Source organism: Tachyglossus aculeatus, chromosome 7 (assembly GCF_015852505.1).
Source record: "Tachyglossus aculeatus isolate mTacAcu1 chromosome 7, mTacAcu1.pri, whole genome shotgun sequence".
Classification (NCBI taxonomy): domain Eukaryota; kingdom Metazoa; phylum Chordata; class Mammalia; order Monotremata; family Tachyglossidae; genus Tachyglossus; species Tachyglossus aculeatus.
In genome coordinates, this window is record NC_052072.1 from 32,152,997 (window position 1) to 32,166,292 (window position 13,296).

General features: G+C 43.8%; 1 protein-coding gene across 1 annotated transcript in view; it reads right to left on the reverse strand.

Moving 5' to 3' along the window:
- The window catches only part of AMPD1 (adenosine monophosphate deaminase 1), a 29,625-nt gene extending 17,131 nt beyond the window's left edge, over nucleotides 1–12,494 (reverse strand). Inside the window, exons 1-2 of the mRNA XM_038749432.1 lie at nucleotides 12,383–12,494; nucleotides 1,471–1,645 (exon numbers count right to left, since the gene is read on the reverse strand). Coding sequence (XP_038605360.1) covers nucleotides 1,471–1,645; nucleotides 12,383–12,494 — 287 coding nt within the window. The remainder of the gene's footprint in view (nucleotides 1–1,470; nucleotides 1,646–12,382) is intronic.
- Between the last annotated feature and the right edge of the window lie 802 nt (nucleotides 12,495–13,296).

Consider the following 13,296-nt stretch of genomic DNA (forward strand, 5'->3'; position numbering starts at 1 on the left):
CTAGCAGTGGTGGTAATTTTTATGATTATTACAATTATTATTATATTTGCTAAGCACTTACTATGTATCAAGCACTGTTCTGAGCACAGGAGTAGGTACGAGTTAATCAGGGAGTAGGATTTAATTCCCAAATTACAGTGGAGAAAACTGAGGCACAGAGAAGTTGAGTGACTTGCCCAAGGACATAGAGCAGATAATTGGCAGAGCTGAGATTAGAATCCAGGTCCTCAGACTTTAAGGCCCAGGCTCTTTCCACTGGGCTATGCTGCTTCTCAAATTTAATACCATAGAACAACAACTCTTCCAGGACTGTATTTGATTGGACTTTGTCATTTCTGCCCCAGTGCTTGATGCCTCATAAATGCTGAACAATACCACAGTTATCATTATTATTATTAAAAATTGAACTAGATGTTGAAGGCATAGATTGTTTGTCACCCTTGCAATTGGAGCTGTATCCCCCACCCTCAGCCTCACAGCATTTATTTACCTATCCTTAATTTATTTAAATGTCAGTCTTCCCCTCTAGACTCTAAGCTCCTTGTAGACAGGGAATATATCTACCAACTCTGTGTATTGTACTTTCCCAAGTGCTTAGTACAGAGCTCAGCACTCAGTCAATGCTCAGTAAATACCTCCGATTGATTGTTTGATTGATCTACTTTTCCAGTGGGGAGCAAATGCAGAGGTGGCTCAATCATTCAATCAAATCAATCGTATTTATTGAGCATTACTACTACTATTAATAATAATGATGATGGCATTTGTTAAGCACTTACTATGTGCCAAGCGTGTTCTAAGCGCTGGGGTAGATGCAGGGTAAACAGGTTTCCCCACGTGGGGCTCACGGTCTCAATCCCCATTTTGCAGATGAGGTAACTGAGGCCCAGAGAAATGAAGTGACTTGCCCAAGGTCACACAGCAGGCAAGTGGCGGAGCCAGGATCAGAACCCACATCCCCTGACTCCCAAAGCCATGCTCTTGCCACTAAGCTATGCTGATTTGCTATGTGCAGAGCACTACTGGAGAGCACAGTACAACAGAATTACCAGAAATGTTCCCTGCCTACAGTGAGGTTATAGTTTAGAGGGGGAGACAGACATTAATATGAAAAAATAATTTAAAGATGTGTACATAACTGCTGTGTACAAGTATGCCTGACACCAGACCTCCTTCTGGACAATGGCATCTTGTTCGTCTCTGGATTGGGCCCAGCTGACTCGGAGGAAAGGGTCACTCATTGATCTGGGTTGCAGTCCAGATAGTCTCCTCCGCACTGTAAGCTCATTTAGGGCAGGAAATATGCCCTTTATAATTTTATATTGTACTCTCCCAAGCGCTTAGTACAGTTGTCCACAAACAGTAAGCTCTCAACACGTATGATTGACCGATTCAGTCTCGTCCTTCTGCTGTTTACTGCCCTGGCAATTTCTCCGAGAATATTTTATTTTCCCATCCCACGCGTCTTACCCTCTTCCTTCGGGAGTTTTCATCTCCTGCTGGAATATGTGAGCTTGCATTTCGTGGTGAGAAATGGGGCATATTTCATCCACATCAAATGGGGAGAGTTCATGTCGACCTCCCTCATCCTTCATTTCAGAGGCAAAAACTCTTTCAGCCAAGCTACGCATTGCATCATCCATACCTAAAGAAGGAAGTTTTTACAGATCATTGTGCAGCTGTCTCCTAACAAGGGATTGCAGAGGATGCAAACTGTGCTTCCCTCACATCTGGGCTCTGAAAACATGGCAGAATTCAACTATCTGATTTACACTCCTCCTGTTTGCTCAACTTCTATTTACAACGCAGTTCCTTAAATCAGCATAACTCCCTAAATGGGTCTCAATTATTCCTTGCAGATCTATCCTTTCCCTCCTCTGTGCAAAAGTTTCTGTGAGTTCTGCACACTTCTCCCATCCCAACCATCCACCAACTCTGAGAAAGTAGCTTTATGATGGTGAAGGGTTCAGTATACATGTCTTAGGGTAAAGATTTAGAGGTCAGAACTCCTCTACTTTTCTTTAAGTTATGACCTTACCTAAATGTCTGGCTTCGATCAAGGCCGTTCACCTCTGGTATGTCTTTGTTTTACAGTAACTGCTAAGAACTGCCTCACTGGATGAGACCAGTGGTCCACTATGTTCAGTCCTGCTTCAGACAGTGGCATCAAAGGACTCTCAGAGAAATTGTGGTATGGTTGTTCTCCTCAACATGCAATCTAGTCGTCTGGGATGTGCCTTCCGCACGTTTTTCTTCTAACATGAATTGATCCAAACCCTCCAGGAGTGCATTGCTATTTTCTGCCTGTATGGCTTCATACTGTAATAAATCCCATATGTTTGACACTTTCTTTTCTGATGAAGTTGTCCTTTGTTTGAAGTGAACTACTACCTTCAAACTCCAGTGACTCCTGCCTCCTTCTCCTCCTCCTGTTAGGGGATTTGGTGAAAAACAATCTGTGCCCCTTTTAAGCCTTCGCACTTTTATAAAAACTTCAAACATATCTCCTCTCGATCTGCAGTTTCCCCACTTGAAGAGTCCTTATTTTTTCCATCTATCCTCCTACAGAAGCTACACCATCTCCCTATCATTTCAGTTGCTTTTCTCTGTTCCTTTATGTATTTTCTAGTTTCTGTAAAATAATAATAATAACGATGGTATTTGTTAAGTGCTTACTATGTACCAAGCACCGTTCTAAGCGCTGGGGTAGATATAAAGTAATCAGGTTGTCCCACAGTCTTAATCCCCATTTTACAGATGAAGGAACTGAGGCACAGAGAAGTTAAGTGACTTGCCCAAGGTCACATAGCTGACAATTGGTGGAGCTGGGATTTGAACTCATGACCTCTGACTCCTTAGCCCGTGCTCTTTCCATTGAGCCACGGTGCTTCTCTAAGTTAAGCGACTTGCCCAAAGTCACAAAGCTGATGAGTGGAGGAGTCAGAATTAGAACTCATGACCTCCGACTCCCAAGCCCAGGCTCTTTCCACTAAGCCATTAAAATGAGAATGTCAGCAATAATTTATAATAATAATAATGATGGCATTTATTAAGCACTTACTATGTGCAAAGCACTGTTCTAAGCGCTGGGGAGGTTACAAGATGATCAGGTTGTCCCTTGGGGGGCTCACAGTCTTAATCCCCATTTTACAGATGAGGTAACTGAGGCACAGAGAAGTGAAGTGACTTGCCCAAAGTCACACAGCTGACAATTGGCAGAGCCGGGGTTTGAACCCATGACCTCTGACTCCAAAGCCCTTGCTCTTTCCACTGAGCCACACTGCTTCTCTATTTATCAGTAAAGAGATTTCAGGTTCTCAGAGGAAGAGAGCCAATCTTCCCCAAAAGCTCCCATGTTGTTGGGAAAGAGGTCTGGCCTGGTTTACCTGAGCTTGACATGCACACTTAGCCCTCATTTCGTTTGGCATTTGACATATCTTTTGATCCAGTGCTTAGAACAGTGCTTTGCACATAGTAAGTGCTTAATAAATGCCATTATTATTATTATTATTATTATTATTATTATTATTATAAGTCCCAGCCTCCTGGAGTACCTCATTCTATCAAGGGTAGCAATAATGAGGACGGCAAACGGCCAGACAAAGTGATACAATAATGAGAGAAGATAGAATGAATCTAGTCGTGGCAGGGAGGCATATATATTCATTCTTTCACTCATTCATTCATAACGACTACCAATCAATCGATGGTATTTATTCACTGCTTACTGTGTGCAGAGCACTGTACTAAGCCCTTGGGAGAGTACGGTACAACAATTCCCTGTCCACAACGAGCTCACGGTCTAGAGTCCAGTAAAGGCGTTAATATAAATCATTTTTTCATTACTTATGCACTCCTCTTTAGGAAGTTACAGTAGGAGAGCACAGGGGACTGTCTTCTTCACTAGGCTCAGTTCCAGTTCCAGAAAGCTTCTCCGTTAACGTTTTCTAGGCAGATTCAAATCAGCGAGGTATTTTGGGAGCTTTAAGCAAAAAGGAAGTGAGATCATCTGCGCAGTTTTGGACAACTCGCAGAGAAGGGATCTAATTAAAGAAGATTACATCCCCGAAGGTTGAGCCATTGATCGGCTTCTCGTTTCTGTTCCCGGTGTGTCGGGACTGACCTAGCCCCATCAAAACCTTTTCAATCTGGGCCAGGATCCAGCCGACTCTGGTCTTCTTCCGAGGGCTCCATTCCCTTGGGCCATGGACTCCCATCAGACCGGCTCCCGCATAATCCTGGGCCTCAGAATTCCAGGGAGATGGTTAGTTCTGAGACCCGCTGATTCCCAGAACTGTGGATGTAGTTAGGCTGGGACTCTCCAGGGCTTCCCAGCAGCGTGGTATAGTGGATAGAGCACGGGCCTGAGAGTCAAAATGTCATTGGTTCTAATCCTTGCTCCGCCACTTGCCTGCTGTGTGACCTTGGACAAGTCACCTAACTTCTCTGCGCCTCCGTTACCTCATCTGAAAAATGGGGAGTGTGACTGTGAGCTCCATGAGGGATAGGGACGGTGTCCAACCCGATTTGCTTGTATTCACCCCAGCATTTAGTACAGTGCCTGGCATATAGTAAGCGCTTAGCAAATACCAGTCAATCAATCAATCAATCGTATTTATTGAGCGCTTACTGTGTGCAGAGCACTGTACTAAGCGCTTGGGAAGTACAAGTTGGCAACATATAGAGACAGTCCCTACCCAACAGTGGGCTCACCGTCTACAAGGAAAGCAATCTTATATTTATAGGGGTGGGTGGGGGTGGGACATGGAACAGGCCCTACACTATTATTATCATTGATAAAATATCATTATTCTATATTATATCATTTTCATTGATATGTCATTAATGATCATGATGTAATAATGATCATATTATAATAATAATAATGAAGGCTTTTGTTAAGCGCTTACTATGTGCAAAGCACTGTCCTAAGTGCTGGAGGGATACAAGGAGATCAGGTTGTCCCACGTGGGGCTCACAGTCTTCATCCCCATTTGACAGATGAGGGAACTGAGGCTCAGAGAAGTGAAGTGACTTGCCCAAGGTCACACAGCAGAGCCGGGATTAGAACCCATGACCTCTGACTCCCAAGCCCGGGCTCTTTCCACTGAGCCACGCTGCTTCTCTGATAGGCAGTCAGAACAAATTCCAAGGGAGAAAACAACAGCAGAAAAGTGTACTTGTTGTTGTTAGTGTTTGTTAAGTGCTTACTATGTGCCAGGCACTGTATTAAATACTGGGGTAGATACAGATAATCATTCATTCATTCATTCAATCGTATTTATTGAGCGCTTACGGTGTGCAGAGCACTGTACTAAGCACTTGGGAAGTACAAGTCGGCAACATATAGAGACGGTCCCTACCCAACAGCGGGCTCGCAGTCTAGAAGGGGGAGACAGAGAACAAAACCAAACATACTAACAAAATAAAATAAATAAATAAATATGTACAAATAAAATAAATAAATAGAGTAATACAAAACAAAACATATTAACAAAATAAAGTAAACAGAATAAATACGTAATCAGGTTGGACATAGCCCAGGGCCCCACATGGGGCTCACAGAAGGAGCATGGCATAATGGGTAGAGCATGGGTTCTAATCCTGGCTCTTTCACTTGTCTGCTATGTGACCTTGGGCAAGTCACTTAACTTCTCTGGGTCTCACTTACCTCAACTATGAAACGGGGCTTGAGACTGTAAGCCCCACGTGGGACAGGGATTGTGTCCAACCCGATTTGCTTGTATCCACCCCAGCGCTTAGTATAGTGCCTGGCACATAGTAAGCACTTAAGAAAGTACCATAATTACTACAGAACACCGCATCAAGTGGGTGCTCCATAAATGCTACTACTACTGTTATAAAAGGAGAGGGTGATTACACCATGGTCAAAATTAGAGAAGTCTGCAATCTAGAATGTGACCTACTTTTCACATGGAAAATTTAGCCACCCCCCCAGCCCCCGCCAAAAAGTCTAAGACATTGACTTGGGCTTTTCTGCAACGTTTATTTGTTGTATAAAGTTCACAGTTTGGGGAACTGAAAACAAGAATTCAGATATCATAAAAACCCTGTTGACGAATGCAAGTCTCTGCTGAGTTCTGGAGAAATCTTAAGTACATTTTACAGTCAGAAGAGTAAACACATTCAAATCCCAACTCATTTCCCCAGGGAAAGAAGCGATTCCTCCCTAGGCCGCAAGCACCTGCAGCCCAAGTCTGTGATCTGGGGGAATCAATCAATCAATCAATTAATCGTATTTGTTGAGCGCTTACTGTGTGCAGAGCACTGTACTAAGCGCTTGGGAAGTACAAGTTGGCAACATATAGAGACAGTCCCTACCCAACAGTGGGCTCACAGTCTAAAAGGGGTAGACAGAGAACAAAACCAAACATACTGACAAAATAAAATAAATAGAATAGATATGTACAAGTAAAATAAATAAATAAATAGAGTAATAAATATGTACAAGCATATATACATAATAATAATAATAATGGCATTTCTTAAGCGCTTACTATGTGCAGAGCACTGTTATACAGAGTAAACTGTGAGAAACTACATAGGCTGTCCCACGTGGGACACAGGGACTATGCCCAACCGGATTATCTTGTATCTAACCCAGCGCCTAGTACAGAGCTTGATACAGAGTAAGCATTTAACTAGTAGCATTAAGAAAACAACAGATAATAGATGGCCTAAAACCAAACTGACCGAAGGCCGGTCACTGACAAAACCAAATCAATTCCAGACACATTAAGGTGACTTTGAGAAGCCCATCCAAAACCCTCAGCTTTGGGGCAAGAGGCAAGGACCCTTCCCTTCTTCCCCATCCCCTGCCTCACATAAAGCAGTGTGAGAGGGAGTGGGGAAAAAACTGAAAGAGACAGAGAGAAAGGAGGGTGAGAAAGGGGGAGAGATGGGGGAGGGAAAGGAAGATAGGCAGAAAGACAGACACTCGTTCTCCCAACCACTCCTTATCTGTCTTTGGTCCAGATCACAGCGCCACTAGCCAGGACCCCGACTAATAATTATTAATAATAATAATTGCTGCATCTGTTAAGCACTTCCTACGTGCCAGGCGCTGTAACAGGCACTGTAGTAGATACAAGATAATTGGGCTGGACACAGTCCCTGTCCCACATGGGGCTCTCAGTCTTAACCCCATTTTTCAGATGAGGTAACTGAGGCACAGAGAAGTTAAGTGACTTGTCCAAGGTCACACAGCGGACAAATGGCAGAGATGGTATTAGAACCCAGGTCCTTTGACTCCGAGGCCCATGTCCTATCTCCTAGGCCGTGCTGTTGTCCAGGTAGCTATAGTTCCACCTGCCATTTGGGAGCAGCTGCTAAGGCGTGACTGCTGAGAGACAGTAGTGGCGGTGATCCCCCCATAGCCCACCTGGCCCACCTAGGATTGTTCCTTTGAGTCTCCAGCCTGGCCAGAAACACATCACTGGAGTCTGTCAGCTCATTACGGGCAGGGAACATGTCTGCTAAAGCTGTTGTACTCTCCCAAGAGCTTAGTAGAGTGCTCTGCACTTGGTAAGTGCTCAATAAATATCATCGAATGAGAGATTGATGGATTGAGTCAAGTTGGAAATTTCAAGGAATGACCCAGTTCAGCTGCTGAAGAAAAGAAGGGAGAGGAGGGGAAGAAAGGGAAGGAGTTTAGGCAACCTCTTGTCCACTCTGGACCACCTCCACCAGCTCGCTGTGGGCAGGGAATGTGTCATCATCATCATCATCAATCGTATTTATTGAGCGCTTACTATGTACAGAGCACTGTATTAAGCGCTTGGGAAGTACAAATTGGCAACATATAGAGACAGTCCCTATCCAACAGTGGGCTCACAGTCTAAAAGGGGGAGACAGAGAACAAAACCAAACATACTAACAAAATAAAATAAATAGAATAGATATGTACAAGTAAAATAAATAAATAAATAGAGTTATAAATATGTACAAACATATATACATATATACATGTATATATGTCTGTTTATTGTTATTTTGTAATAATAATAATGATATTATTTGTGAAGTGCTTACTATGTGCCAAGCACTGTTCTAAGTGCCGGGGTAGAAACAACGTAATCAGATGGTCCCACGTGGGGCTCACAGTCTTAATCCCCATTTTACAGGTGAGGTAACTGAGGCACAGAGAAGTGAAGTGACTTGCCCAAGGTCAACAGCAGACAAGTGGTGGAGTGGGGATTTGCTCTGCACACAGTAAGCGCTCAATAAATATGATTGACTGATTGACTTCGGGTTTGGCCATCTGAAAAGCAGCTTCAATTTGCCTGCTCGAGATTGATTGCCAGATGGTAGGATGACTGGGGATGGAACTTCAGGCTTTTGGTTTATTGACTTAAAGGCATTTAGTTTTAGGCAAATTGTCACCAGCCAACAATCCAAACCGCTACCTGGCCGGCTCAATCTCTCATCCTCTCCCGACTGGATTAGTGCATCAGCCTCCTCTCTGATGTCCCATCCTCCTGTCTCTCCCCTCTTCAGTCTATACTTCACTCTGCTGCCCCGATCATCTTTTTGCAGAAACGCTCTGGGCATGTTACTCCCCCTCTCAAAAATCTCCAGTGACTGCCTGTCAATGTACACATCAAGCAAAAACTCCTCACTCTCGGCTTCAAGGCTGTCCATCACCTCGCCCCCTCCTACCTCACCTTCCTTCTCTCCTTCTCCAGCCCAGCCCGCACCATCTGCTCCTCTGCCACTAACCTCCTCACTGTACCTTGTTCTCACCTGTCCCACCATCGACCCCTGGCCCATGTCCTTCCCTTGGCCTGGAATGCCCTCCCTCTGCCCATCCGCCAAGCTAGCTCTCTTCCTCCCTTCAAAGCCCTACTGAGAGCTCACCCCCTCCAGGAGGCCTTCCCAAACTGATCCCCCTTTTTCCTCTCTTTCTCCCCATACCCTCTGCCATACCTCCTTCCCTTCCCCACAGCACTTGTATATATATATTTGTACAGATTTATTACTCTATTTATTTTACTTGTACATATTTACTATTCTATTTATTTTGTTAATGATGTGCATATAGCTTTAATTCTATTTGTTCTGATCATTCTGACACCTGTCTACGTGTTTTGTTTTGTTGTCTGTCTCCCCCTTCTAGACTGTGAGCCTGTTGTTGGGTAGGGACCGTCTCTATATGTTGCCGACTTGTACTTCCCAAGTGCTTAGTACAGTGCTCTGAACACAGTAAGCACTCAATAAATACGATTGAATGAATGAATGAATGAATAATTATGCTGACAAACCTAATCCTAGTACTGTCTACACAGTGGAATATCTGCAAGTTTGGGATAGGTAATCATAACCAGAGGAACCACTGTTTCTTTTTTCATGAATGATCATGAGTTCCCTCATCGTTACACTTTCACAGAGATTTTGAGTTACAAGATATTTGATTTTTTTCTAAGTTTGGCTCTCTGCTCCCGAGCTCCAGCTTCTAAGGGCTACTCAGGGAGGGCGATGACCCTGAATCTAGCGGTTGCAGGAAACTTGGGAAAAGGGAGTCATGCTTGGCTCCTTACCCCAAATCAGGATAACACGTCTATTTCTCAACACTGCTTTCTAAATTCCTGCTTGGAAGGCAAGACCGTGGAGTCTTGCATCCGACATCATGACTTATTGCTAGAGTCACCTTAATAGCCTAACTACAATAAGACAGTCCAAGGAGAACACTCCATTAGGATTAGGATGGAGGGGGAAACTGCATAAACTGTCCTTGTAAATGAACTGGGAAATGTTTATTTCATTTAGGAAGAGGATAAAGCAGGGAAGACCCTTCCTTTCAGTCATTTAAATACTCTCTCCTGGACTTGGTAAAACCAATAGGAAGAAATGGCATCCAAAAGGACATTTCCTGTCTGTGCCTAATAAATGAATGAATCACTCAATTGACCAATGATCTATATTGAGTCCTTATTATGTGCAGAGCACTGTACTAAGAGGTTGAGAGAGCACAATACGATAGAATTAGCAGTTGCTTTCTCTGTCCATAACGAATTATGGTCTAGAGGGGGAGACAGACATTAATATAAATAAATAATTTATAATATATAATTTAAAGATATGTATGTAAGTGCTGTGGGGTTGAGGGTGGGGCAAATGTCAAATGCCCAAAGGTCAAAGATCCAAATGTACAGATGACACAGAGGGGAGAGAGAGCCAGGGAAAGGAGGACTTAATCAGGGAAGGCTTCTTGGTGGAGATGTGACCTCAGTAATGCTGTGATGGTAGGGAGAGTTGTGGTCTGGCATATATGGAGAGGGAGGGAGTTCCAGGGGAGGGGGAGGACTTGGGAAAGGGATTGGTGGTGAGATAGATAAGATTAGGGCCCAGTGAGTTGGAGATAAGTGAGGTGAGTTAGGGTAGGGCGAGTTCACTAAGTGCTTTAAAGTTGTGGTAAAGAGTTCCTGTTTTGATGCGGAGATGGATGGGCAGCAATTGGAGGTAGGTTCTTGAGGAGTGGGGAGACAAATGAATGTATTTTAAGAAAAATCATCTGTGCACCAGAATGAAGTATGGACTGGAATGGGGAGAGATAGGAGTCAGGGAGGTCAGCAAGGAAGTAGAGGCAGGAGTCAAGGAGGCATAGGATAACTGCTTGGATCAACATGGTAGCAGTTTGGATGGAGAGGAAAGAGCAGATTTTAGCAATGTTGTGAAGGGAGAACTGGCAGGACTTGGTGACAGATTGGATATTTGGGTGAAATAAGGGAGATAAGGACTTGGGAAAGGGATTGGTGGTGAGATAGATTAGATTAGGGCCCAGTGAGTTGGAGATAAGTGAGGTGAGTTAGGGTAGGGCGAGTTCGTTGAGTGCTTTAAAGTTGTGGTAAGGAGTTCCTGTTTTGATGCGGAGATGGATGGGCAGCGATTGGAGGTAGGTTCTTGAGGAGTGGGGAGACAAATGAATGTATTTTAAGAAAAATCATCTGTGCACCAGAATGAAGTATGGACTGGAATGGGGAGAGATAGGAGTCAGCAAGGAAGTAGAGGCAGGAGTCAAGGGGGCATAGGATAACTGCTTGGATCAACACGGTAGCAGTTTGGAAGGAGAGGAAAGAGCAGATTTTAGCAATGTTGTGAAGGGAGAACTGGCAGGACTTGGTGACAGATTGGATATTTGGGTGAAATAAGGGAGATGAATCGAGGACAGCGCCAAGGTTATGGACTCGTGAGACAGGGAGGATAGTGGTATTGTCTACAGTGATGGGAAAGAAGTCAAAATATTCAAAATATTAGAACTCCATTTCAAAAAGTTAAAAGTTTGAAACTCTCGAAAAATGCTAGCCAATTAAAAAGACTATTTGTGACACTGGTAACCATCATTATCATTATTATTAGTATCATTTCATAAACACTGCTGAAAACACCATCTTTTCTAAACTAAAATGTAATCACTGTTCATCCAACTGAGGCTTCAAAAAATGGCAGAATAAATATAATACTCACAGTTTTCTTGAGCTGTTTGCAGAAAGTGTTATGAGTCATTTCTCCCAAACAAAATAATGTGCAGATAAATGTAAAAGAGAATCACAGTAGGGTATCATTATTACTCCTCTTCCTCCCCCCACCCCCATTTGCCTCAGATTTATCACCACTCAATGATTTTGGGAGCGGGCCATTTTCTGTGCATTTTCTTTCCTTCTCTGCTCCTTGCCCTTCAGATTGCTTTCAGCAAATCCCCAGACACTCAGCTGACAACATGCATTTGAGTGAGGCTTGGCAGTCACCGTTTTTTGCCTTTCTTCCAATTTGTAGTCATTCCTCACACAGGAGACCCTGTCACTCCCTTTCTCAGAATTCCGGCTGACCTTACAGCCCCGGAGGACTTTAGAGAGCCTCATGGATGTGATTCACGCTCAATTTGAATAATCTCTTTCAAATCCAGTTAACACATTATGGTGATTCTTTATCTCCTCTCCCAACCACAGTCCTGGAAATGACCAATTTTGTGGTAATCCATTATAACAATAATAATAATAACAATAATGGCATTTATTAAGTGCTTACTACATGCAAAGCACTGTTCTAAGCGCTGGGGTAGATGCAAAGTAATCAAGTTGTCCCACATGGGGCTCACAGACATAATCCCCATTTTACAGGTGAGGTAACTGAGGCACAGAGAAGTTAAGTGACTTGCCCAAAGTCACACAGCTGACAAGTGGTGGAGGCGGGATACAAACCCATGACCTCTGACTCCCAAACCCAGGCTCTTTCCACTGAGCCATGCTGCTTCTACACGTCGCTTCAAGTTGCTATGAACACCGACGTAAAAGATTTGTATCTTACACAAGAAAAAAAACCCAACAACCAAATTGGAGCTGTCTGGGCAATTTAAGTCACCTACCTGGAACTTTAACCAGCGGCATGGTTGCCGGGAACCTTGGTGCAGGGACAGGGCTGGAGAGAGGGGACGGAAAGTAGGGGAGACTGGTGGATACGATAAAACTGCCTGACATTAATTTTATTATTTTGTCCCCGCTCCCGTAACCTGACTCTACCCAACTAAAAGAAGCAGCAGAATTAGATCGGGGCCTATTTAAAGCCGTAAGTAGTTGACAGTGAAACAGGTGAAGCGGGGGCTCTTTAACACTCTTGGCACCAGAATGCAGGCTGCAAGCCGGCTGGCGTTTTTCACTGGGGCCTAACCGGGCCGGGGCCGTAGTCCTGGAGCGGTTTCACCCCAACTGATGAAGCTCCTCATTTTTAGCTTCTGAACCAAGATTTAATTTTAATAGGAGATGATTAGAATTGCATTTCATCTTGGGAGTCAAACTTCCATATTTCTCGTTTACTCTAGAGAGCTTTTGCTACTAGACTGTGAGCCCGCTGTTGGGTAGGGACTGTCTCTATATGTCTCTATATGTTGCCGACTTGTACTTCCCAAGCGCTTAGTACAGTGCTCTGCACACAGTAAGCGCTCAATAAATACGATTGATTGATTGATTGATTGCTACTTGGAAAGAGTCTTTGCCGCTCAGCCTGCTGAAGTGCAATCCATCTTTTAAGGGCTCAAACCTGGCTAAATGGGTGTCCTGGAATTTTCAAGGTTTATAATGAGACATTTTGGTCTGGTTTCTGTTTCGATGTTTCTGCCACCGAATCAGTTAATTGGTGGAGGCCCTACTCATTCATTCATTCAATCGTATTTATTGAGTGCTTACTGTGTGCAGAGCACTGTACTAAGAGCTTCAGAAGTACAAGTCGGCAACATAGAGACGGTCCCTACCCAACAACAGGCTCACAGTCTATGTAGACCAC